At 38.0% G+C, this 27954-nt stretch overlaps 1 protein-coding gene across 2 annotated transcripts in view; it reads left to right on the top strand.

The window, feature by feature from the left end:
• The window catches only part of PARG (poly(ADP-ribose) glycohydrolase), a 61740-nt gene that overhangs the window by 640 nt on the left and 33146 nt on the right, over positions 1-27954 (top strand). The window contains exons 2-8 of one of the 2 annotated variants that reach the window (XM_039554425.1): positions 2824-2890; positions 5289-6266; positions 7267-7453; positions 8634-8756; positions 9474-9557; positions 10613-10687; positions 25892-25984. In XM_039554425.1, the coding sequence (XP_039410359.1) occupies positions 2824-2890; positions 5289-6266; positions 7267-7453; positions 8634-8756; positions 9474-9557; positions 10613-10687; positions 25892-25984 (1607 nt within the window). The remainder of the gene's footprint in view (positions 1-2823; positions 2891-5288; positions 6267-7266; positions 7454-8633; positions 8757-9473; positions 9558-10612; positions 10688-25891; positions 25985-27954) is intronic. The other variant, XM_039554424.1, reaches the window with a different exon arrangement.

The raw sequence follows: 27954 nt of genomic DNA, 5'->3' as shown, positions 1-27954 counted from the left end.
CGGCGTGGGCAGCGTTGAACGGCGGGGACCGCATGTGCCTGGGCACCGAGCTTCCCCGGAGCTGCCCTTCCTCGTCGGGCTGGCATTCTGTCTTAACTTCGCTTCCCGGTGCCAGCGTGTCCCCCGTATCCCAGCCCGGTGGTCCGTGCGCGCTGCTTCCCCTTGGGGACGGCTTTGGGTGCAGGATGTTTATATTGGTTTTATGCCTGATTCTTTGCAAGTTTCCACTAACAGTGCAAATCATTGAAGAGAGGTATGAGCCGCTAAAGGTAGCGTGTTCCGCAAGGGAGGGGACGAATACTTGCTGCGGGAAAAAGGGCTTTCAGCGGGGGTTGTGCCAGGCTGTCACACAGGAAAAGCCAAGGGTAATGACAGGAGCTCACATAAGCACGTGGCTGCCAGCCTGGAGCGCTGCTGGCCCGTGGGGTGGGGTGCCTGGTCCTTCTGCCGCCTAACAAAGCTGTGTGGACGAAGTTCCCACGTGGCTACCTTAGTTTTGTTTTCTATTTGGAGCTAACGCTGACAAAATAAAATTTTAGTGCACAGTGAAACACCTCTTTCAGGAACAGAGAGGAGTGCATGGAAGGGGAAAAAGACCACAGACAGACTTGCTGTCATCTGCAACTGATGAGTTAAACCTCTCTAACCCCTGAGAGGCAACTTTGAGTAGATAATAGTTTGGAGTTAGAGGTGTACACTCCTACAGAGTGATAATTTTTAGAAGATTCTTACTTAAGTTGTTTTCCTCAAAGGTAGATTGTAGGGAGTGTTTTGTTTTATGGGAATGATTTGGGGATTGGGGATGATTGGGGATTTTGATGATTGGGGAATCTTGAGTAGGAATAAAGATGCCATTTAAAAAAAAACCAAGACAGCAAAGTCTGGTTCTGCTGTTTATGCTGAGAATAAGCATGTGCTGTCTTTTTGTTGCCTCTTGTTTTCACCACCTTATCTGTAGCAAAAAGCCTTGCTGGAAGTATGAAAGTGATGTGTGTTACATTGGTTGGAGGGCTTATATGGCTGCTCAGATGCTGCAGTTCAAACTAAAGCCGTTTTGTTCTGTTCTGATGCTGCTGCCATCATTTCTATTTATTGTGCTAATGAATAAGTATTTCTTCCTCAGCACAAGTTTAAACCTCAAGAGGTAATCAGCTGCCTTTGAAGAGGTTTATTTGTCCCATGTTTTAACATGTCTCTTCAGGGTTTTTGGTTTTTTTTTATGGCTGCTTACCTTTAGGCAATTTGGATTAACGCTTCAAATGTAAGAAGGTGAAATTTGCTAATCAGAATGACTGCTAGATTTAAGTTTAGTGCATCTTTGGAAATAAAAATATTTTAGTTCATAAAATCTGTCAGTCTGTTATTTTTGTCTGAGTGGGGTGAAGCTGAGTGTTTTTTGAAACACTGAATGGCTGATGATGGCACAGGTATCCTTGTGCTTGGACCCTCCATCCAGCTTGACATTGCTTCCTGGTAACCCAGTCACATGGTGGCAGTTTTGCACTATTGTTTGTGCCATTACAGAAGAACTGAAAATGATTTTAGTATTTTCTGGAGATTACTTCTCATTCTAAAAATTCCGATATCCTCTGATGAGGGTATTTGATAAGCAGCTGTATAAAAGTGTTCAAGGCCTTGAATGTTAGGGAAAGTGTTTATGAAACGATCTCTCTTAAGTTACTGATGGCCTAAGCTGTCTTTCTTACAAGTTACACAATCCCCATTTGCAGAACACAGCTGAGACTTCCCATATTCACTCAGAATCAGAAGAACCAGATCTGCTTTATTGGCTTTTCAGTTCTGCAAAGCTATTGTTACAGTAAGGTGCTCCAACTGTTGCTCACCCAGTTGAAAGCAGTGAGCAAGCACCTTGCACAGTCAGTGGTGGCTTTCTCTTGGCAAATGGAAAGAAAAGGAATTGAAGCTAGTTGCCAAATTTGCAGAGTATCTTTGAATAACAACAATAAAACTAAACACCCCTTAAACTAATAAAGACTGTTTTCCATTTTTGAAAGAATTGCTTTGAATTTTTTCTCCCTATTCCCCCCCAAGTCGCTGCATAATTAGTTCACATGTTGCTGTTCTGTTGAAAGCTTGTCTGAACTGCAACAACACACAGATAAGACTGGAACTGTGTTGTTGGTAATAAATCTGAAAAAAATGTATCCTTCATTATGTTGCTGTTTAGGGGAGTAAGCACTGACAAGTTTTCAAACTGTTTATGGATGGAGGAGAAAAGAAAAAGTCCTGAGTGCTTATCACTTCTAGTGTGTGCTGTGCTTATATTGAGCCTTATGTTTCACAGTATGCTACATACAAATAAAATTCTTGGATGGGTCCTCAAAGATGCCTTGTTTTCTTCTTTTTTGATTTTAAGTTATGTCAGGTTGCCTCTTCATTCCAATATTCAGCAGATATTTTTGGGGCTCACTGTGGTAGTGATTAAAGGTAATGATGGGGGCTAGAAAGTTCAAGTTTCTTTTTTTTCCTTTTTTTTTTAATTCTACAAAATCACTGTATATTTTTAATCTTTTAACTATATTTAAAAAAAAAGCTGGATGAAACAAATCCCACCATTGACCAAGCCTGGAATTTATAAATATTATTACAAAACCTACAGCTGCTGACTGATGCAAATTAAATATTGCATCACATGTAGTTTTAATACTGCTACTGTCTGGATGCTCTGTATAATAGAGCTGCTAATGAGTGCTTAATTGTTGGTGTTTTTATCTTCACCCAGTACAAGTTATCTTTTTCATATGCAATGATATTGCAGTTTTATCATGTTTCATGTAATAACAGTGAACTGTGGTTTTTCAGTTTGTAAGCAGCGGACAATTACCAGTTGGTTGGAGAATAAAGGACCCAAGACAACGGAGTCCAAAAGGTAAAAAAGCACAACATAAGCATGTTCAAAAGTTGTGTTCTTTGAGGGGGCCTGGTGGGAGCTAAAAGTGCAGGTTGCCAGTACAGCTGGCTGAATGGAGGTAGCCCCATTTCTTTCCTTACCTTGGCACATCCTCTTGAGTAACAAACTGAGACATTTTCACTACAAGCAGCTGCCTGGTCCCCGCCTTCCCCTCTAAACACCCAAGCCCAAACATATTGCTGACATCGATTACTGAAGCACCTCACTGTTTAGATGAATAAATACATTGGCTCCTGCAAAGAAAAAGATGAGAACCTGGAGCAAGGGAAGGCAAAGTGGGAGTGTTGCTTCCATTGGCAGCCAAACACTGGATCAATTTAGTTGTGATATCAGATTATGTCTTTGGTCAACAGTTCTGCTTTTATTTTTGTTTGACATAGGACACTTAACAGTTGCAGATTTTTGCTGATAGTCCTGTGATCAATTCACTGTTTTGCTGTTAATTTACAGACAAAAATCTGTTTTGGTTTGTCTCAGTGGACTGTGATTGTAGTTTAAACATGTGCAGCTTGATTTAATACAGACAGAATTTACAGGTGCATTGATGTTTTTTAATGAAAGATGTTACAAATTTTTACTGCTGAATGTTATCAGATAAAGTTTGATATTTTTGGCTAATGTGGTCTGTCAGGAGCAGTGATTGCAAGGCAGCATTAAAATTATACTCCAAAGAATTTAACTATCTGGTGCAGAGGAATATCAGATGTTATTTTTCTGTAGTTGCAATTGCAAATGTGCTGTTTTATTTTTCATTGATGTTTGCTAATAAATAAAGATTGAAGTCCGTAGCAGTGTTAAAAACAGCTGGAAAGACTTGTGATAATGATTAATACAGAAGTATGTAGAGCTAATTACAGGCTTAGAGGTTGCACTAAATCAAGGATGTTAAGAGGATTCTTAAGGAGGGAATGAATTATTTTATTTTTTTTAAATTCCATTTAGAGTATTGCTGTTCTATGCTCTCCTCCATCCCTGCTGACAGATTAGAGACTAGGCAGCTCTAAGAAGCCTTTAGTTGTGTAAACATTTAATGTGCCTATTGCAGTTAACATCACAATTTTAATTTAAATTTGTCTTTGTGTTAGGTTTAATTTCTCAAGTTGGCAACAGATATCGTCAGTACCTTTAAAGAGTCATTGAGATGGCAGCAGTATTGTAACTCTCGTTTTTGTTCATCAAAATTTGCAGGAATAAATGCCTACATGGGAATTTAAATTATCAAGAAATAAACCCCGCTAAAATCCTTTTGTTTTCAAATAATCATCCTGTGGATGAAGTTTCAAGCTATCAGCTCTCCTTATCCTGAGTGGTCTTTTAGAAGACGATCTGTTACCATTCATGAAGAGAATTAATGCTTTTAGGAATCTATAATTATTAAAGTGTTCAGTGGCTGAATTTAGAATTGTGTGGTAATTGCATATTTTCCTATTTAGTGTAAATGGGAAGCTGGGCAGTGATCAGGCATACAGAGTTTAGCGTGCTCAGTTTGCACTGGGAATATACTGTGTTGTAACAATACATTCAGGAGAAGATATTGTTCAGAGTGATGTATTCATCAAGACTAGTCAGATTTTTTTTTTATATTCATGTGTCTTCTAAGTAATTATCAATACGCTGACACATTAATTAATATCTAAATGTGAAACAACTTTCTAACACCTGATCATACAAAACTCACTTCATTTCCCTTTGTAACCATTAAGATACATTTCTATCCTGCACTGCCTTACACAAAGACAAATCAGGTTACTTTCCTCTTAAAAGCCCCTGATTTAGTGCATCTTTTTTCTTATCAGTTTGAAATGTATTTTACCCTTGAGCTTTTGAATGGAGTTTTTTTCAAGAGTCATGGGCTGTTTATAAGAGTAAGGGAGTAAGTAATAGGAGACTGTGGAGCAGAGCTGTGCCCTGCTCTTCTAAAAGATGAATTTGTAGCTCTGAGGGAATGGCCATAACACCCTTGATTTCCTTGCTTATTTATTTAATGGATAAAAATGAAAGTTATGGAGGACTCTTATCACAGCTTCTAATTTTTTTTTTCATCTGGAGAAAATATCTAAATAATAGCCTCGTATTGTTTAGATTTGAAAATAAGGATAATGAATGACAGGAATAGATTCCTGAGGTAAGCAACTGGCTGATCATCCTTTGGAGCCTTTAAATGGAAATAGGTTGCTAGTGAGCTACATTCCTTAGTGCAGTAAAACTTGTTGATCCTGGTAGTGCTTATTTACAGAGTAGAATGAATAAAAATCTGTACTTCCTATTGTTTGTTTATCATTGTTGCTTAAAAAAAATATGCACAGAAATTTCATTTGGAAGTAAGACATTGAATTCCCTTACTTCTCTTCCACAGCTTACACAGCAAAATTAATAACAATACTGAAGCAAATCCTAAGATGACTTCCATTAAAAAAGATAACTTTTGTGAGCATGATGTGAAAAAGCTAGAGAATACTTGTCAGCAAAATTATGCAAAAATATCTGTGGAAGTTGGTGCAAAGCAAGTAAATTTGCCTCAGACAGGCAGCATGTGTAGCTGGGAGGCTGAGGACAAAGATGCAGTCTTAGATACAGATCCTGTGAAGGGTCTGCAGTCTGGAGACCTCTTTAAAAATGCCAACATTGATCAGATGCACAAAACTGGCAAGCAGAAAGGCTGTGAAGAAAGCAGTGCCACTTGGGCTCAGAGGAAGTTATCATCAGGCCGGGCTTCAAAACCAGGAAATTCAAAACCTTCTTCAAAAGCCATCGAGACAGATGGACAAGTGGCTTTGTGCAATTCACAGAAGCTGAAGAGTTGCAATTCTCTCTGTTCAATGGGTGAACAAGAGGAAGGGGATGTAGTTCCAGAAAGTCCACTTTCAGATGCTGGTTGTGATGCCTGTATCTCTGATCTTGGAGGTCCTGGGAAACTGAGCAAATGTCAGAGCAGTTCAGGGGACTCGCCTGCTTTTGAGAAAGAAAGTGAGCCAGAATCGCCGATGGATGTGGATAATTCTAAAAATAGCTGCCATGGGTCAGAGGCCGATGAAGAAACAAGTCCATTTCTGGATGAACGAGAGGAGATTAATATGTCAAAACCCATAAACAAATCTTTTAGAATTCAATATGGGGATGCTGAATTGGAGTCAAGGAAATCACGTTTTTCTGCCAAGGGCTGTGAAAGCTTTGAGGAAGTAGATAATTCTGTTAAAGAGGACGGCCTGCATACAAAGTCACCTGGGATCTCTCCTGCTCCATCATCAGAATGCAAAGGTGCAAAACAGGGTGTGAAGAGAGACTCCAAAATCACCTCTCACTTCATGAGGATACCTAAAGTTGAGGAGAAAAGGTAGCATTCTGTCTGCCTCTTCATCTGTTTTTTTCATGCTTGGGGATTTCCTCTTTGGTGATAGAATTTCAGAGGCTGGATTGTATAAAGAGTTTTGCAAAATGTATTTAAAGATACAAAGAAAAATGACATCAGATTGAAATAACTTATTTTTAATGGGGCTATTCATGGGGTCTTTAAAGGATATGTTTGTCCAGTGCAATTACAATTCTTACTAGTTTCATTTGTTGAAAACAGTGAATCTATTTTGTTAAACCATCAGTGCTATTGATGCTTTGATTGAAATAGACATGGAAAAATTCACTTTTGAGAGCCATTGTAGAGATGTTTGGGGGTTTTTGTTGATGTTTTTGGGTCTGGGGGTTTTTTTGGTTTGTTTTGTTTGGCTCTATTCATAATTTGGGAGAGAGAAGGACTGGTGGTTACACACTGCAGTAATGGAAATAGGAGTCCTGAACATGGCACAGGACTCTGCATGCCAGGTGTTGTGGAAGGACAAAAGGATAATCTCTGCTTTGAAGACCTTAGGTTTCAGTAGGAGCTGAGAAAGTGAATAAGCATCTAAGGAGTGAGCAGAAACAAAAGGGCTGTGTATTTTGGTATGACATGCAATTATTTTACTTGACTCAAGTCCTTCAAGTCGGGCGAGAAAGTAGTTTTGCACATCTTTACTGAGGCATTGTCCATGGATAAACAGACCCTGTTGGGAAGGAGCATGGCTCTGCAGAGGGATATTCTGCCTTGCTAACCCACTGCAGATCTGTGAAGGGGTTTGTCAGCCTGTAGAGAGGAGTGTTTTTGTAGACATGTACTTTGTGTGTTGGGCAGGGGAAAGCTGGTGGTGGTGGGAGTTTTCCCCCAAGTAAAGCTTTGGCCTGAGGCCACAGCAAAGGCTGGCAAATAAACTATTATTGTTGTAACCCTGCAATGGAAGTTTGTGTATTTGCCTACCTGTTTTTTCAGTGCAAATAAAAAGTTTCAATGCATTTTATTTTAACAGCAGGAAAGAAAAGTGTGAATTCAAACCCCAGAGGCCGGGAAGGAAGATTGCTAAATATACACCACCCCCTCTTCCAAGCAACAAGAAATGGTTTGGAACCCCGATTGAGGAGATGAGAAGGATGCCAGTGTGTGGGGCCCGCCTGCCTCACCTGCGGCCCTCAGCCAACCACACCGTGACTGTCAGGGTACAGTAATGCACTGCATTGCCTCAAATCAGAGTTGTGCCTGAAGTGTTCAATAACACGAAATGCCATGTGTTAGTCTTACATTTTGGCATCCTGCTAGTACTGTTTCTTTTCCATACCTTGCATGCAGACTGGGCAACTGATTCTCCTGAAAATTGGCTATTCTGGTGCAGAAAATTAGGATATTACGATCCAGAAGAAACATAATAATGGTTTTACTGCCTCTGTCTTGTTAGGGGCAAGTATTTTTCTTCTGCGTGGAGGTGTGTGTGCTTCCTTGACTGAGTTGTAAAGTGTAGGAATTTAAATACGTCTGCAAGTAAAATTGGTACTTCCAACATTTTCATGCTCTGTTTTTATTTTAATGTGATTCTGGTTTGGGTTCAAGACACACAAACGGCTCAAGATATTCAAGATATGGAAAAGACAAAGAATGAAGCAGAGTTTCTAGCAGTTTTACCGCTGCATTTTAGATCAAATCTGGTATGTTTGCCTTTAATCCTTTGGAGTAAAAGGCAGCCTAAATATTGTTGAAATAAAATGTGACCAGAAACCTGTAAGGTTATGGATAAATCCCAACCAAAAGAAAGCCACATTTAGTTTAAACACGTACTCTGAGAGACTTAGTGCTGCCAAAGGGCTCTATAACAAGTTAGGTCTTCAAGAACATGGTGTTTGTTTTTACTTTTTTTGATGTTCTGTAAGTAAATTTGAGTTTGTTCTGGAGTAGATTCGAGGTATTGCTCTATCTATAATGATTTCTCATCCCTTTGAGTGTTAGGTTAAAAATACTACTTCTGCACATGACTATGGGTACATTTGTAACTACATTTTGAATATGTTTGGATGAAAATATGTAGATACTTAAATTAATAAATGAGGATATCTTCAGCTGGTGATTGGATATATAGTAATTGAATATATTACCTTTATTTGAGTGTGTTTCAAGAGGTCTAATGATAAGGTGGCGTTCTTTTCAACAAGTATAATGTTAGATTAACAGATGGATTCTTTTTCTGTGTAGCTCTCAGTGGTGAGTTGGTAGCTTTCCCCTTTCCAGACAGGATGGCTGTACATGAGAAGTTTTAAAACTGTATTTTTGCTTACTTTTTATTTCTTCCATTTAAAAACTGAAAGTAGAGTCTGATTTTTTTTTTTGCCTTCTCTTCTGTGTTAACAGGTAGATCTTCTAAGGGAAGGAGAGGTACCTAAACCTTTTCCAACTCACTACAAAGATTTGTGGGACAACAAGCATGTTAAAATGCCCTGCTCAGAACAAAATTTATATCCTGTAGAGGATGAGGTAAGATTAAGTATTTACACTTGTGTAATCAAATAAGTTTGTTAACACATAGATGAGTTTTCATTTTACTGCATTTGCTCAATTGTCAAACTGACTGTGGAATTAGAAAATGAAGTCTGAAAAACTGGAATTTGGGTCATGATGCTTCAGACAGAGCAAAAGACTTTTTTTTCCTTGTAATTATTTTGCCTAGCTAATGATTTGATGATATATATATTTCTGTACTTATATGGACTGTAAACTTGAACTCCTTATAAGTGATATATTTATTTACTTACATATTTATATGTTATCTATTGTGTGCATGTGTGAAGTAATTTGCAATTTCAACAGATGTGAATGAATTTGTAACCACAGTTGGATTATAATACTCTGTCAGGTATTGCTGATAGTGAGGTGTATCTGGCTTGTTCTGCTAAGACATAGGCAGAGATTAGCCCTGCGTGGTTTGTTGATCTGGTATTGTCACTGCTTGAGACATAAACATACCCACTGAAATACTTCAGACTAGGGTGGATATAATCAGCAAGCGTGTCCTGTAGTAAAAACTCCGTAATAGTTATCTATACTTGATTCAGGAATGAAGAATTCTTATAGCCTCCATTAAATACACTCAGTCTTTTCACTGACCAATTTTACAGATGGCAGTTATTAGTAAATGTGTCTTTCTGTTTCAAATGACTCAATCTGACTTTCTTTTGGGTTTTTACTTTAAAGAATGGGGATAGAACTGCTGGAAGTCGATGGGAACTAATCCAAACTGCCTTACTTAACAAATTTACCTGCTCACATGATTTGAAGGTAAGTTTGTCAGTTTGAAATCCAACCTATATGCGTATGAATACATTCAGGTTGTCTGTATACTGCCAGTGATTCTAGCTTGGTCCTATTTGTTTAATCACTTAGAAAAATAAACTATAAAAAAAATCTGCTGTTCAAGGGTCTCCCTAATGAATGAAGTCCTAAGTGTTACCACTGAATTTATTCCGATTATTAAAATGAATTGCCATTTTAAAGTCTACACAAAACTGTTTGTCCAGCAGTATATGGTAGTCTGTGGTAAACATAGCGTGAGGGTTTTGTGTAGCCAGATGGTCAGGGATGCACAGGTGAGAGAGTTGGAAATAGTAACTCTTCGCATCAGTTCACTCCACTAAAATCACAATTCAAGCTGCTGACAAAAATCTGTAGATTTTGGAGACTAATGCTCTTTTGATAACTCTTACAGTAACACTGGCATGAAGTCTTACAGTTACAGTACATTAATTGTGATTTGGTGTGGCTTAGAGTTGCTATTACGTTTTTTTGTGAAGAATAATGTAGGCAGGGAAGGAGGAGAATGTGAAAGCCATAGATAAACTTCAAATGAACAAATAGTTGCTCCCCAGCAACTGGGGAGACTTCCCTTGATGTTATTTTATTTGGGTTTTTTTTCTTGTGATTTTTTAAAGGGTGGTGGTGTTGTAAATGGTCTATTTAATTTTGCGGTCGTTCTGATTCTTTAAGTTCCTAAACTGATGCAACTTCTGCTATATTGCTTTTATACCTCAAATACCTTTTATTAGTACTTTCAACATGAGCAAGCACGGGGTGAGGAACATTTATGTTTGTTGGGAGATACGAGCATGCCTTGTCTTGTTTTGTGTTCGGAGAAAAAACCCCATGGACTGAAGCTTATTCACTGCTAAACCCAAAATAGAGGGTTCAGTATCAAGGATTTGCACTATTTTGGCAGGCTCTGTGGCAGGTTTTAGCCACCAGATGGTGCTGTTCCTTCAACAAGGAAATGTCCTTAAATGGTTTTTCTTCCATTAATAATTACCTCTAAGCTCTGTTTTGTTGTGCTTCTTCTCTAGGAGGCCATATTGAGGTACAATGTTGCTTACTCCAAGAAATGGGACTTCACAGCCCTTACTGACTTCTGTGAGAAGGTAAAACAAGTTGATTTAAAATAGAAAGAAAAGTAGTATGAAAGTGACTACTTTGCCTATATGTCTCAATGCTTTTGGCTTTATTTCCATTTTCAAGAGTAAATGTTTGCAGTTGTCATCTAAGTGAGCAGCTATTTAGCTGGTAACTTCAGCTGAAACAATAATTATACTTTATAAACTGGCTTAACTTTAAATTTTATACATGTAATTTGGGTGCTTCAGTGATACCTAAGCTTCCTGGGGGTAAGGTGAGAAATTCCCTTTTCTTGTTTTATGAAAACCAGATTTATTAAGAAATTGTATTAATATTCCCAGTGTATTTTTTTTAAGAGGTAGTCTTTTTTCCCTTTTTTGTAAAACTTTAATGTTATATTGCAGTGGTGTTTGTGTAGACTGTGCTTTGCTGGTGTAGCAGGAAAATTCTCCTATTTGGTGAGATGGTGAATTTAAACTGTAGAGCCTTTTAAAAATTGGGGTGGGTTTTATGGCTTCAGGTCTTAGGTATTAGCTCTTTCATGGGGAGGATGGAAAAAAGAAATGAATAGTAGGTCTCAAATGCAAGTTGGACTGCTATTAATGTACATCATGACTGACAATCCGAAACTACGTTAATTAAAGCATAATGAAAGATTAAATGAGATGCAGTAGAAATTGTAGTATTTTTCTTCAACACTTCAGAAGTACTTCTAAAACATACATGCTTGTTTTCTTGGGAGGGGCTTGCTAAGCTCTATTAAGGTTCAGTGGAAACTAAATCTGAAGTGAATTTTGTTAGTTCTGTATGTAAATAGATGTCTGCTTAGGCCATGTGATCAGAGGAGCTGTTCTGTTCTCTCTGTTGCCTGTCTCCATTGCATGTGGGGACTGCTGTTTCACAGAATGAGTTTTCTTTTGCATGCAGCACATTATTATTACTGCTGACAGAAGGCACCTATAAAAATCCCAGTGGTATCATACTTGCAAGCCATGAGAGCTACTGTGCTCACCCATCTTGCAGATTTAGTGCTCCCCCCTCTCATCTCTGGGGTCACTGACGTGGCTCCATGGTAGAGGCTGTGGACAGTTGGTCTCTGCTCCTATTGACTCTTGTGCTAAATGAAATTAACTTGGCCTGTTCAGCTGTTCGCTCGTGTGTTACTGAAGTATACATAAATTAGAGTGTTTTAAAGTGTGAGTGCTGTTCAGTTAAAAATTGGACTCAGGAACATACCAGATTTGCATCATATTGCTGCAAGCACAACTGAGCTTGTCCTGATGTGTTCACACTGTGCCTTTGGGATTTTGGAAACTCTGGGTGATTAGATTCAGAGATCATCAGCCAGAGAGCGTAAGTAATATCAGTAGTCTCCAGAGGAGAGAGAACAATAGGGAAATAAGCTATGGATCGGGCATCAATCTTTCATGAGGATGAAAAGGAAATTTCTGTATCCTGGGAATGATGATTTATTTGTGTGGTTCTCAGATGAAGGGAGGAGATCTGTTTTGTACACAGATTTTAGACCAAGTTAAAAGAGTGTGCAGCAGTATTTTAAATGAGAAACAGTGAAGTGCATGTGACACAGTCACCTCTTGTAGACCATAGGAGTAAAACCTTGCCCTGGCTTGCTTTGTTGATTGTGTGGAGTTTAGTGAACAGGACATGGGGAGGGGATACATTTTGCAGAGAAGGGCTTGAATCTTTTCTATTATAAAGGGATGTGTGAAACTTTCCAAGTTTTGTGAATTAACAAGGCATCTGCTTTCAAGGAATGCTTGCAGTCTGTTTAAGTGAGCAGCTCTTGTGTGAAAGTTGATCACCCCAAGACAGACATCCTCTGTGGAAATGACATAAATATACTGGCTGTAGTGAGCTGTAGTGCTTTTGAATTTATTGTATTTGGGTGTTAATGATTAAGGGCTTACCATTGGCCTGTGTATTTTCTTGTTTATCCTATGATTTTGAGGGTACAGAGGAGCTGTTTCAGGTTTGCCCAGCCAAGGTTGAAGGGGTTGGTTAAAAGGACAGCTGGCCTGACTAATCAGCCCAAAGGGAGTGGCAGCAGCTCAACAGAAGAAGTGATCACAAATGCATATTAAAAGAAAAAGATTAAAACAGAGTCTGTGATTGTCAGCTATGTATTTATGTCATTGAGCACTATTGACTTTCAGTGCCTGCTTAACCAAGGATTTTGTGGTCTGATTTAGAAGGGATCTGTGTCTGTAAATCTAGTGATGTCTGTTTTAAGGATTATTCAGATATTACTTCAGTATGTCTGTGTTCGGTTACAAGGTGCCTTTTGTTATTTTATTTTCTGATTATGGACACAGCTTACCTCATGTATTAATCTCTTGAATACTGTCATATCAGTCTTGCTTTGAGTTTCCTATTTTAGGTAGTTCCTTGCAAGTTATACTATCAAAATATGCATTATTTTTAAACACTACTTTGTTAGACTCAAGTAAATTTTCTTATAAAAAAAATAATTACCAGTTTCTTGGGCTTAGGTTTATTTTCCCTTAAGATTAAAACACTCTCAGCTTTCTAAACTAATAGGAAATATCATGTATGTGAGCCAAGATTTTTTTCCAGAACAGCACAGCCTAGAAGTTCTGCAGTTTGGTCAAAGTGTTGTCAGAAGAGGGAGCCCTCACACTTTTGAAAGGATTCTCTTGCAAGTCAGTTAATGTATGGAAGTAAAATTCCTGTTTGTACAGTGAAGTAAATTCTGAAGTTTTGATTTTTTTCTGTTTCTTTTGAAAATTTCATAGAACTTGTACATAGAACATACATTGTTCTATGAACAAGTTCTATGTGAAGATCTTGGTGACTGTTTACTTCAGACATCTGACTGTTTTGCTGTCCTCCACGGAATTTCCACAGTGTTGTGTTAATTTGTTTTGCCATCTGTCTGTTGATATTGGCATACATGCTTAGGATTTCTTTAAGTTAAAACTTAGTGGATGAAAGTTATTAGTGCTAATATTTTTCTTTGTACGTGCAAAATTCTTGTCACTTGGAAGTCATCCTTGCATCTGTTTTTCCAGAACTTACTTAGAAGCCAGGAAAGAGTAAGCAGCAAGCAGAAAAAGAAATGTGAGGAAACCACTATGGATGAAGCTGTATTGGAACACACAGTGTGTTACAGATGAGCTTTATTTCTGGGAGTGATGATGGGTTGGGTGTTAATTACATGCTTTTGTTCAACAGTGCTATGTACTGTAGTAGTTTTTATTTTTCTTTTTTGTGGGTTTGCCATTCCACTTCCAGGCAAAACCAAGTTACTTTTCTTTTTCCCACATGTGTGAAATAAAAAGTCTAGTTAGGTCATTCTAGGATTATGCCTGAGACTAATCTGTGACAACAGCAACTTTATCTAAAGGGAAAAGTAGGGCTCCTATCATTTAAGAGAATCATGGGGTCTGCTGCTTTAGATTGGGCCTGCTTGTGCTGGACATGCTTTGTTTTTATTATATTGCTTTAAAGTCTCTTAGAGCTTAAGCATAATTCTTGTTAATGAGCTCTTCCTCTTGTTGCATGCATCTGCCCTGCCCTTTCAGGAACAGAGGAGTGTTTAAATCTGAAAATGGCATAGACCAAAGATTGAGTTTAGGTAAATCTGTGTGCCATAGGCAGTGACTGTCTCTGTGCTTCTGCAAGTGGTCTGAAAAAGGGATCACAATACATCTTGCACATACAATACGGTGAATCCATAACTGTGTTTTGTTTGTCTGGACTCTTTAACCTTGATCATCTCAGTGGAAAGTTTGGGAAATGGAGCAGATACAGGGAGAGGAGTCAGGAGTGGTATAAAGGTATGTAATAGTTTCCATATGAGGAATGTCTAAATAAGTTAGGATCATTTCACCTTTTCATCTTAGTTGAGGGACATTAGTAATGGGTATAACAGTACTGTCCAAAAGAAATGTAAGAGAGGGTGAAGAGGAAATGGCTGCCCATTCTTCTAGTACAGCAGTTAAGGGACACCAGATGAGTGTTCCTAGCAGGTAAGGGTATCGACACCAGACAAAAGTAGTCATTGAGATACTGAATGGGAACTAGAGGATGCTATGGCCTTACATCAGGTTTTGAAGGAATTAGGAGAAATTGCTGTTAGAAAGATCTCAGTGATACCCACGAGATATTTTGATGGACTCTGGGAATATCTGAAACTGATTACTGCAAATGAGGAAGTGCTGCTGATTGCTTGTGTTTCTTGCTGTTTGACTTTACTAGGAATCTTTTGTTAATGTGCTTTCATTGTACTGTTGTTCTGTTGTACTTGGAACTATTATCCATTTTTACATCCCTATGGCTTGGCTGGATTGAAGCTGAGAGTTGAGACAAGTGGCCTTGTCCTACATGCAGGGTCTGTCATTGCATAGTGTGCAGTATGAGGTGTTGCTGACAGAAAGGTATGGCATCTATACAGTAGACTCTTTAAAGAGGAAAAAGTACTAAAGGTCATTGACATTTTAAATGCTTGAATCACTTAAGGCACTTATGCCTTTCAAAATTTGCTTTTCCAGGCTCTCTTTAAACCCTTGGTGCCTACTTGACTCAAGTAGGAATACTTAAGGGGGATATGCTATGAGTATCTTTACAAAGACACTCTCCACTGTGTAATACTCAGTTTCCAACTGTTAGATTTGTTTCTAATGTACGGAAGAGTGTGTGTGTGTGTGTCTGCAGTGCCTGTGTATGGATGCCTTGTGGTCTTTCTGTCTTTTGGGAAAGCTGTTTGAAGCCAATCAGTCTATTTAATGGCCAGTAATTGCATATTTGCTGTTGATTCCCATGTAAATTCAGTATTCAGGAAATCCTTTTATATTTTGAAAGAAGCTGTATAACTCTTAACTTTGGATTTTTCTATGAGATTGAAAGAAAAATGATAACGATGTCTAAAAAGACGAGTTTCTTCCCTGTTTATACTTAATTACAGAGAAGAACCTTCAGCATGAGGGAAGAATGTACCAGGTACTTTATCTGTGCTTCTCTTTCTTGTTTTCCAGTCAAGCATGAGTTCACTGGTTTTAGCCTCAAAACTGACTGTTAGCAGTTGGGGGTAGTTTGTGGCACAAATCACAGCTTATTCTAAAATCTGATAAAAAGCCATGTAGCAAGAAAACAAAGTCACTTGTCAAACTGAAGGAATATATTGCTTTTTCTTCACCCTTTAAAAATAGTCATCTCAGAATTACAGCTGTAATTAGTTTTGATACAAGATTAGATAGAAAAGGAGTTCCATTCCTCACTTTTGTCCACTAAAACTTACATGATGGATGCTGCTGGGTGCTGGGTCCTTTTAGAAGTCCAGAACAGCTGGGATGTGAGACTTTGTTACCTTCTGTTTTTACATGCAAGTCTCTATTTGGAAGTTTTAGAACTTCACTTAAGACCTTTTTAAAATTTTCCATAAATGTAATTTAAAAATGCACAAACTAAGTGATAAGATAAATATGTAAAGAAATTAATTTATAAATACAACTTTTTCTATTTTCCACAAATACCACACATCCTTATTATATATGTTTTGGTCTTCCAAAAGTCTGGTTTCCTTTTCTTGTAAAATTGAAGTTAACTATTGTAGTAGAAATTGGTTTTTGTTTTCCTTACCATTTTAATTTTAGCTTAGCAGTATATATATGAGTATATGCGCATACACTTTCTAAAATACCACTTTTTCTACTGCAGGTGTTGTGTGCAGATTCCAGAATATAAGAGAACGTTCTGAGAGTGAGGAGTGATGGAGCTTGTTACAATGAGTCTTGTTCCTGTTAGTCAATGTTTTGCACTTAAGGATAATTAAAATAAATAGAAGAACACTAATATGTTTCACTGAAACACCTAGCACTTGTGTGTTACTGATTGTGGTGCAAACCTGTAAAACCTGGGATAATATCTACAGAATGTGCTTAGTGCATTTTTTGGCCAAAGTGTAGTTTCTCATTTAAATGTATGCTACTACCTAGTATACTAGCACGTTTGGCCTGAACTTGTTACTTTCAGAAATGTCAGATACAAGTAATTGAGTGAAGATAGAGCATACTAAGTGATAGAGGACTGAACAAAACAATGAGATGTGCAAATATTGGCAGCGTGTCTGCTTCCTCTCTAAGAAGAATTGGTTGCATTTTGAGATAACTGAATAAAATTAAGGACTGTCTTGTCAATGAAATACTCTATTTCAGTTGCAGAATTGCAAACAACCACAGAACCACACACCCTTTGTGGGTGTATAGTCTTGTCTTTAATAACATCAAAATTAACTTGAGAAATTTTTCAAATTACCTGGGCAATTTTAGAAATTATGGTTCCAGTTTTTTTACCATTATTTCAAACTTTCATCTAAAAAAAAGACTATACATGCAACATCTGAAGATGATGCAAATGCAGTATAGTCTCGTTGGATTATGGTTGAGGTCTAGATTTTCATTCATTTGGAAAAGACCAAACACAAAACACTGCTACAGTTAAGTATGTGCATATCGTGGGAAACCTTTATGTTCTGATAAGGCTTCACCCCACTCCTGTCTCCTCGTAGGTCTTATGAGCCATGTCAGTCTTTCCTGGTTCTTTTGTTGTTTGAATGACTTGCTTGAAGAAGTGATTGCTGTAATCAGTGAAACTGGAATAGAAGGAATTTTTAAGTACCAAATTGTTCTGGTCATTGGGTTTTTGATAAATCATTTTTATAATTGTCTGGACAGTACTAACAGAAGTGAGCATTGTATAGAGATGTCAGCACTACAAATGTAGGCTTTTAAGCAAGAAACAGAATGTCCCAAGGCTGAAAATAGCCTATCCATTGCTCCTTGTTGGATTTTACTTTAGTCCAGATGTTTTCAAGCAATTTTCATTACATCAGATTACCTTTTTAAAATCTAAACTGAAAGGGTCTTTTGAGTGTGCCGTGAAGGGTTTTCTTTTCACAGCAGCAGAAAGGAATTTATTCCCATACTGAACAAAAAGGTGAGCTTTTCTGTGGTGGGGGGAATATGCATCTTGTACACATTCAAAACATTAGAAACTAAGCATTGTAGAGGAGAAAGAGCATTGAATTACAGGTTTATTCTTAGTTTCGTGTACTTTCTTGGCAGAACAGTTGAGTATTTCTTAAGTGCTGTTTTGTAAGCACTGTTGCAATGACTGTTGAGTTGGAATTACCAGGGAAGGGATATCTGCACATAGCAGGTGCAGAGATATAATTGTACTGTGGATGTGCTTGTGGATACTTAATGCTTTAATAGAGATCCCAAGTGCTTGTGGATACTTAATGCTTTAATAGAGATCTATGTAAAAACACATTCTGAGCATCTCTTTCATAGTTTTTCACTGTATTGAGAACTGTTTGAAAGAGAAAAAACCCTCATAAATATAAAAGTTCTGGGTTTAAAGGCTGCCTTCTGATACTTGCTTTGTTTTGTTTTGGGGTTAGAGGACAGTTGAATAGATTTCTGTACTTCCATTGGATTATGTGTAAGACATTGTTTATCTGTGCTCACCTATGTATCCCAAATGACTAAGAGAAGCTTCTTTTGGTTGTGGGGGGGCTTTCGTAAGCTGCTCTGTGCTTCTGGATTTAAAAAAAAATTTATAATATATGGAGCAGTTAGAATAAAAAAGCCCCACAAAACAAACCCTGATGATCAAAGCTTTCAAGAGAAATGCTCACTGAAAAGGTGTACATGTAGGTAGGGAAGTGCTAAAGAGACATTGCCGTTGTTAGGATGACTATGAAGTATAAATGAAGTGGTTTGTAATGGTATTCCTGGGTTTTTTTCTCCTTCCTTTTCATCTGAAAAGCTGAATTTGCTTATATTGCTTCTTTGGAGAGTTTGTTACTGCTGCCATGCATTCTTTAAAGAGCAGGTTTACAAAGGTGGCAAGGTGTGTACCCTCAGGATGGTCTGAGGGTCTTATTTGGCCAATATAATAGTAATTACTGGATATGTTTCTTTAATTATTGGTCATCTTGAGCCTATGTAATACTGACAGGCAAAAAATGGTCTATAGATGTGTTAAAATCTGCAATCTGTGTTATCTGCTTGACTTTTTTTTTTTTTTGGCATGTTACAGAAAATACAGTTTTCGTAAGGGTAACAGCTCTGTTGTCTCATGAAGCTTTTCGTGCCAAGGTTTCAAAAGTGGTTGCAAAACATATTTAGTATCTGGTGGCTTTCAAATGCTTCTACACTATGTTTTCTAAAAATGTTTTTTAAATCATAGCAGTAGTAAATATTTTTCCCCTATCACTGTATTCAGAGAGATAAAAGTTTTGAATAAGCCCGGAAACAGATCACTTTTGTAACTTGTGTCAGGCAGGTGAAAGACATTTTATTTTTCCCTCATGTTATAGCTCTGCTGTAGAGACAAGGTCATTGTCCTCTCCACTTCTCTTCTTCCCAAGAATAACTTGAAAGTAGCTAGAAAGTAGTATTTGACTTTTCATCCCAGGACTCTGCCACTGCTTTGGAAATGGTTGTGATGCTTCTACCCATGATAGAATCACTGCAAGAGCATAGAGGTAGAAGTTATTGGTGGCCTGAAGGGTAGTGAAAACGACTGATGAGATTTCCAGTTAGATTTCCAGTTCCTTGGAAGTATAAATGGGGTTTCTAAAACCATTAAGAGGAGATTGAAAAATAAACACGTATTCTTCTCTAAGATTTTATTTAGAATATTTAAAAGCTTTGGAAACAAAGCAGCAGTTGTTAAGGATGATACACCTGAGAGATTATTCCAGGGCTGGATTGGCAGAAGATGTGAATGAGCCTTTGGGGGGAAAAAAAATAAACAAAACCAAATTAACCTCTGCCTTGTAAGCTGTCTTCTTTTTTCCTTTTGAAGTGTCAGTTTGCGATTTTGATAAATGTCAGAAGCATTCTTATTCTCAAATAAGATTCTTCTCTGCATAATCCAGTGTTATGGTTCCTTTCTTCTTTCCTCCAAAGATTACTTTGTCCTTCTTTTTGTTTCTAATCAGACAAGTGCTCAATAAATAGGATGGATTTGACAGCTAAGTGTGTTTCCTACTGAATTAGTCTTGTAAGGGAACTAGAGGAAGCAGATGAGGGTATTCTTTCCTGCAGTTTTGGAAGTTCATTGACATAAAAAAATGGGAACTAGAATGCACACACACACACCACACCCCATGCCACGTGTTTTGTCTAGATTTCAGTCTTGTTGATATGTACAGTATTTGACATTAGGATGAGTCTGTTTTACAGAGGCATATGAGTTACTGGGCTGCAGCCTGGTGTCTCTGTCTGGCTATGAGTATGCTGATAGTTCTCACACAATGTCTTTAAGTAGAGTTGATGTCCCTGTTCAGAAGAAAAGGCTTTGTAGACAGTACTACTTAGTGAAGCTTGTTTTGGGGGTGTAATTTAAACAGATTAGTTTTTAAAGTCACCCAGTAAGAACTTGTGTGGGCCTTTTTGTTGTTTTGTATGTTTGTTTGTTTAGTTGTTTTTCCCCAGCTGTTCCAAATAACAGATGGAGAAAGTCTGCTTTTAGGATTCTGTAATGTTTAAAGGCACTTATGACAAGGATTAGAGGAAGAACGGGAGTATGGATTGCCAGTCTGAGGTTGGTTACTTTCAGGTAAAAGAACTTCAGTGTCATAAACAGTGACTTGATTGTTTTGTTGGCACTGGGGAGTTGTAGTCGTAGATTTAGACTTCACCATGTTTAAGTGTTAAACAGTATGCAAAAAGCATGGGACTTCTGGATGAGACAGGAGAACAAATAAATAAGCAAAGGCTGCTCTGGAGGGAATAGAAAATGAAAACAGCTCCTGCAATAAAGGAGCAGTCACATGTTGTGATTGTTTGAGCACACTCAGGTGTTTAAATGTCTCAAAATCATAGAACCATTTAGGTTGGTAAGGTCCCTGAAGTTCATAGAGTGCAACCATTAACCCAGCACTGCCAAGTCCACCACTGAACCATGTCCCTAAACACCATATCCACACATTTTTAAAATACCTCCAAGGACGGTGTTCTCAGCTTTGAAGTATTTAATGTGCCTCAAAATACCCTATAAAAGTATAAAGAGATCTTTTATTTGAGACAAATTGAAGATAGCGAAGAAGGAAAAAAAAAAAACCTATTCCTGAAATTAGGAGAAAGAACCTACTGTAAAAAGAGTACATACAAGTTATTTGGCTTGTCTAATTACTTAGTTCAGCATTATCACATCTAACCATATGATATTGTACATTAAAATCATTAGGAAACTTGTTACTGGAAAGGCAGTTCAGTAGTAACTGCAGATGGTTCAGAGCACTGACGGCATGAGGCATTATGGCAGCTGTGAAGGAAAAAGAGGGTCAAAATCCATTAGAATTAGGAAACAAGAGACACATAGTCTGAAGGAAGCACTCTGGTTTTCCTCTTCATCCTTAAGAACATGATTCCATTGGTCCTTGTCCTGCCACAAAAGTTAATATGGGGCTATAAAACCAAACAAATTGAAAGCATTAAGCCATTGCTGTCTTAGTATGCTGGCTGCCTGTTGGCATGATGGCTGTGCCTTCCCATGTGATAGATGGAGCTGTCCAAATTTGTGCACCCTATGTGCAGTTTGTTTGCTTTGATGAGCTGTCAGATTTAGATTTAAACTCTCTACCATCACTATCACCCCATGCTACCTCAGATCCTTCTTATTAGGCCTGTCAGGCATATTCGTCTGCTGCGTTTTGGAGGACTGGTTTATAGTGACAAGAAGCCATTACTTACAGCCGTGTTTAGTCAGGCCTTTTTGCTGCAGGATAAATGTTCATTTTGCTAAATTGCAGTGCAGGTTTGGCCAAGAGCTTGTACCTCTGCTATGGCTCACTGAGCCATTTGCATCTTAGGAATTGGAGCCCTAAGTCCTGTTCATTTAATCAGTCACTCCAATGAAAATAGTGATGGAATTGCCAAATTATTTCTTTGGTAAAAAGCAAGTCATGCTTTGCAACTCCATAGACTTTTCCCTCAGGGTATAACCCCTGCAGGTGTTTAATTCCTACATATTTTGCATGATTGGAGCACTGAATAAAGTCAACACTGTACTTATGTTTTTGTTTCAAATATGGAAGGAAGCCACGAAGGACAATAGTGCATAATAAGGAAAGAAGAAACTGATCAATTGTTATAAACCAAAATTGCTATGGTACTTACATGTATTTTCCTTTATCAAAACTTGATGACAACCATTTCATATTTTAGAATTCCTTAAGTTCTAAATCAAATGTTAGTTCCTTTAAAAATGGAAACTCAGTCCTTTCTCTTAATGTTTGCAGAGTTGTAGCCTTGAAAAAGTTGTACACAATTAAAAGCACATAGGTGAATTCATACTGACATTCATGTACTAGCAGATTTACTTCCAAGTCAGGTGCTTGTTTTAACAACTTCATTCTGACTAGAACATTCCTGCTTTTTCAGTGAGAAGAGTTGCAACTGATATCTATCTGCCTTTGTAGCCCATTGACAAGGGTCATGACTCGTTCTTTCTCAATTACCACTCACTCTGCACACATCTAATAATGCATGACTTTTTGGTAGGCTGCTTTGACTTGTTACTGCATAGGAGGACTACCCCCACCACCAGGTTATTTTCCTATAGAATCAGCAAGATGAAGGATCTCAGGAAATTGTCAGATGAACATTGGAACTGATGAAATGTGGGATGTGTATGTGTCTGTGTTTTTGAGCAGATAGAGTGAACACATCCCTCTTTCAGCAGCATCAAATATGTAGAATGTGTAATGTCACTCTAAATACACAGGATTTTACATCAGTACAAGTCACTGCTTCCCGAGGAGAGTTTCCCTGTAAATAAATCTTCCCTCAGTTCCGTGACCAGGTGTTCTATGTGCTGATGCTGCGTTCTCCAGGTTGGCATTTGCGTTGTGGGATGTCTGCCAGATGTAGATGTGTTGTCAGCACTCCATGTCCTGGAATCCTTTCACTTTCCATGACTGAGTGTTCTTTTTTTTGCTGCTTTCAAAGCCTGAAAAGGCTGTCACAGGTAACACCAGGCTCTGTGTTGCACACAGCATAGCTGAGAATGTGCAGTGACGGTGGGTCTACAAAGCTGCACCTGTGATGTCAAAAGAGGTTGTGAGGGCCAAGCAGCCAGGGATTTGCAGGTGTTCTTTTTCATAGAGACCTCAGAGGAATGTTACCTGTACAGGAGGAGTCTGTGAGCAGACAGAGTAAGCTTTAATTACATGGATGTGGCCATTTGATAGAGAACAGTGCTGAGTTAGGAGTTTCTTGACAAGGTCTGTGAACTCACAATGATCATATTTTTGAAGTAGTGGGGTCCTCATGGCACCCAATACTTTTTTAAAAATCCTCTTCATTTACATGTAAGAATAATCAGAAGTCAATGAGAACACTTCTGGACAGTAACAGCTTCAAATTTTGAGGTTTTTCTTTCGTGGAGGTCTAGTAAGAGTCATGCATAGAAATACTATAGAAAAGAAAGCATACTCCGGTACATCATTAGAAAGGTAAGAAGGAAAAGTAAGATTTCAGAGTTGAAGAAGTGTCCTTTATAGTTAAGTATTCTGCATCAGAGCTGAGCTGTGCAATTGCTGGCCTGCCTCTGTTTTGGGAAGAAGTTGTCTCATACTATTATTATGTTGTTTTCAAAGAAGCATAGAGAAAAGGTTGAAGTCTTGACAGCTATGACAAAGTCTGGTGCCATAATATGTCACCAAATAAGTGATACTGTATAGTCTGTGGCAGTCAGCAAAGCATAGCAGCCACAATTTAAATGTCAGCTTTAAAAGAGAGGAAGTGTTACCCGAAGGGAAGAGAATATCAGAATTTGACAGCCTGGTAGGCATCTGAGGTTAAATGTCAGTTTTTGAATATCCGTAACTTACATATTCATTTTATGGGTTGAGATCTGAAATTTCAGGCTTTAAATGCTCATGTTGTTACTTTATGGCACTTAAAAACATTGTGCCTAAGAACAAAGTTTCCTGCTGGAGCAGATAATGTTTAAGGTTAGGTCATAATTTTCAGTGTTTGACTTACCCTGTGTAAATATGTAGGTGCATATGCAGCCAGCAACAGGAGAGATGCATCTTGCTCATTTCCTATCTTAAAAATAAATTTACTTTCAGAAGTAATTTGTATATTACTTGGATTCCTCCTCATATCAAATTATTTTCATGTTTCCTGGGCTTGCTGTTCTTTTTAAGTTCTTGTTTCATTTTAAAACTTTAGCCTTCATTTTTCTGCCTCCACAAGCAGCATACATAATGCATAGAAAGTAACTGCGTAGGTCTCGGTGTTGTTACATTTCCCCCCTTTTCCCAAACAGAAGTTGGCTGTGCTTTGAGCATTTGTTTGTGTCTTGGTTTTTAACTTCCTGAGTACTCTTATCCCTTTATATTACTTGGAGCAGGAGACAACAGAGCCAAGATACTTCTGTAGTTATTTTAATGATCTCAGAAGAACAGAAGTTGTTAGCCTTCAAACAATATTTTCAGTATTTATGAGGAACAGTGTGTCTTGAGTCGGAGGCACCATATTTTCCTCTTCTCAAGAGAATTGCCGGTGTCTTTTTTACATTCTGAAGTCTGTGTGAAATTTTCCATTGAGAAGTGAGTTACAAAGCCCTGATAATATGACTAAAATGATCTCTTCCTCTGATTTCACAATTAGACTTAGTGTTGCAGAGACTAAAGTTGCTAATACCTTCATGCTGTTTCATCCATTCTGTCTGCAGCTGGTTTTGTGCAAAATTGGTAGCAAATGAATTTTTAAATCGTTAGTTGAAAAATAATACTCTGTAGTTTTAAAGCCACCATTTCAGAATTTTAAGGATTTTGGTCTAGAAACCAGTAGAAAGTAGTGGTCTCAAATACAGTTTCCCTAGATGCAGGGGAAGGAGGGAGGCAGACATCTGAGCTGTGACCTTTGTCTTCTGTTCCCCAGCTGTAGTGCACATTGTGCGTTCTCTGCTCTCTGCTTTTTGCCTTGAATGCAGCATGCAAATCTAACAGCCAGTCACATCTGATGCCTGTATCCACAGACAAAAACTTCCACAGCATAGGAATATGCTTTTCTCTTCTCTTCCCTTCAGTCCGTTCGCTCAGCAGAATGTGAGTTTTGAGGTTTTTGTGCTGTTTCACGTATTGGAGCTGCACTGCTTTATGTTGCATTTCTTTCTATAACCTCCTATCCTAGCTTTTCTTAGAAGATCATTGCCCCCCATAAAGAACTTCTTGCATCTTTGAAGAATAGGTGTGTGATACATGAATGGGCATGTGGGTGAGTTCATCTAAACCCTGGTTGCGGGTTGTTGAGCTCAGAACTGGCAGTTGCAACATAGAAGAGAGATCTTGGACTTGCTCTGAATATATTGCCTTGATAAGCTTTGGCAGCCAAACTTGTCAACAGTGGGCCACACAGCATCGGGGGGGGAGCTGAGAACAGGACAAGAAGGGTTTGATGTGCCTTGTTCTTGGGTATAAAAGCTTTGAGAAGCCTTGTGAAACATTGGTGTGCCCATTTGTTTTCAGTGTTGTCAATTCTGTTCTCCCCTTCTCAGAAATTATGTTAGAAGAGAGGGAGAGGCAGCTGAAATAGTTGTATTGTCAGCTGTCCTACAGGAAGATACTGAAAAGATTTCAGCTTCAGCATGTGGAACCAGGTGGGCTGCACCTGTTACGTAATCTGTTGGCTGTAATTCTTGAGGGAACATAGTGGGGATGGATGGCAGAAAATGCCCAGAATTGCATCCTGTTGCATAGGAATTCCTGTTGCTGCTGCAGAGGCCCACTGATCTGAGCCAGGAGTGCATTTTATCTGTCTTTAATAGGAGGATGTCACAGGTACTTGTCTCGAACTATGACCTAAATATGAAATTTGAGTAAATCATTCCAGTATTTTTGTGGTTAAGTAGTGATTTTTCAGATGATAATTTGGTTCATTGCCTTGGAAAGAGTCAAATGATAACTTATTCAGGCTTCCTTTAAAGGGCATATGGTGACTTGTTTTCTCAACTGCAACTTTTGAGACTTGTTTCTATATCTCAGTCAGTGGATTATTGCAAGGTAAATTCAGTGAGGCACTACTGTGAAAATGCTACAGATTTGGCAGGAAGCTAAGAGGACCTATTCTTTTCTTACTTCTTTTGCATGAGTCCTGTTTTCATGAACTTTTTATTCAATCATTATTTCTGAGGTAAAAAGCTTTTTTTTTTTCTTCTTTCAACAGGTTCTTGAAGATGCAGAGGCTCAACATCTGTTTCAGTCCATTCTTCCTGATATGGTCAAGCTGGCACTCTGTCTCCCTAGTATCTGCACCCAGGTAAACAAACACAGCTAGCAAGTGCTCTGTGGCAGACCACTTCTCTGCAAACTGCAGCTGATGGCTAAGGTCAAAACATCAGGGTCATATTATGTTCATAACAAAAGCTGTAATTTTTGTGTTGAATGCAGATGAGACCTAGGGAGCATAATGGACAATACACATCTGGAGTTATGTAATAGAATGTAAAAAAAAGTAAATCTCACTGTCACAGTTTTAGCCTGAACTTCAGTAACACTTTCCTTTCTATATGCTGAAGTTGCTTCTTGCATTATTAAATGAAATGACCATGCGACATTTCAGGTTGTAAAATCACACTTCGAAACTGGAACAATTGAATAATCTGAAGCCATCTAATTTTCTATTTTAGAATGTTTTTAACCTTAGAAGTGGTATTTTCATAAAGCTTTCATTTACTTGGGAACATACTTTAATCTGTTTAGAGCATATAGTACTTACACACATGCAAATCTTAACTAATTCGATATTCATGTTATGGGAGTTAGTTCTGTAAGGAGTAAAGCTGATAAAAGTGAGTAGGGCTGGTCAAGTGAGGATGTATGGTAGGTAACGTATTAGCAGGGTAACAACAATTTGTGAACTCCTTTGTTACCATTTTCTAAATTGATTCTGCTGGGGATCCGCAGGGAAAATCTCTCCCTAGTTTGTTATGCTACAAGGGTCCTGAAGTAGATACATAATTGCAAGCTATGAATATTTCTTTTTTTTTTTTTGCTGGTAACTTGATGAGGGAAGTTGTTTGAAAACACTATGAAGTTTCTGAACACGAAGTCAAGCACAAGATTTGCAAGTGCATGCAGTAATGCCTTTTATAAAGATCATGTACTGCTAGGCAATGTAAATTGTGAAGATCTCTGTCAGACTCATTTTTTTGGTTAGACATAAAGATAAATTTGCTCCAATATAAGACTATCCAAAATATTCTATTTTTATAGGTTTGTAGAACTTTAATTAGAGTGAGCTTCTCAGGTTTTTTTGCTCCTCTAGCTATGTGATTTCAGACATCATAATACAGCTTGTTAATTAAATAGCCAGACGACAGAATGAGATTCAATGAATGTGAATGTAGTAGTTATAAGAATGAAGGAAAACTTGCTTGTTTTGTGGAGTAAGCAGGGCTGTGTATTCAACAGTCTAAATCAACAGCAGTTTCTGTATTCACAACTAGAAGGATGAAAATGTATCTACATTTCTCCAGTACATCTCCATGTACTGGAGCTAGGCTAATGATGGTGGCTGAGAATTTTGGAAGGAGGTGAAAACTCTGTTCCCTTTCTCCTGTCAAGGGGGTTCATAGTAATTGTTACTGGACTTCTTAGCAGTCAGAATGGTGTCCCCCTGCCATGCTCCATATTATCACATAATTAAAACATAAATAAAATGCCATGAATGTTGTGAGCCAAAGTTCCAAATCAGAAGGCTAATGCCTGATAAAATGAAAGCTGTATAATGCTTCAAGTTGGGGAGTTTTTTGTTCCCTCTGCCCCTTTATTTCTTTTTACATTAAGGAAACCATGACCATAGTAAAATAAAACTTCAAATTGAAGACCAAAGTGAAACTGAGCTTTTTGTTCATTCTGATTATATAAGAATGGATAATTATACACTTTCTACAAATACCATCAGTGTTAGGATAGCAAAAAAATTCATAGCAAGTCATCGAGTTATGATCTGTGGCCTGACTTCCTTGTTTCTTTGTAAATTTTAAAGCATGGTTATTGTAGCTGAAAGCATTCCGTAAGGGTTCTTAACTATACAGCTATTGAAAGTGGATTTCTATTTCAGTTTTTAACATTGCCCAGGATTTGCAACATCCCATCTATTTTTTCCCCTCTGCATTCCCGATGGTTTTGTTTGATAAGTTGTGTTTTCCTGATCTTTCTTTTTATTGTTGATTAGAAATCTGAATTTTGCCAGGCAAGCCCTTTCTGAATTGTCTTGAATAAACT

The sequence above is a fragment of the Corvus cornix genome, chromosome 6 (genome assembly GCF_000738735.6).
Source record: "Corvus cornix cornix isolate S_Up_H32 chromosome 6, ASM73873v5, whole genome shotgun sequence".
NCBI classification, from domain to species: Eukaryota; Metazoa; Chordata; class Aves; order Passeriformes; family Corvidae; genus Corvus; species Corvus cornix.
The sequence above is the reverse complement of the archived record's forward strand: the minus strand, read 5'-3'. Positions and strand labels throughout refer to the sequence as shown.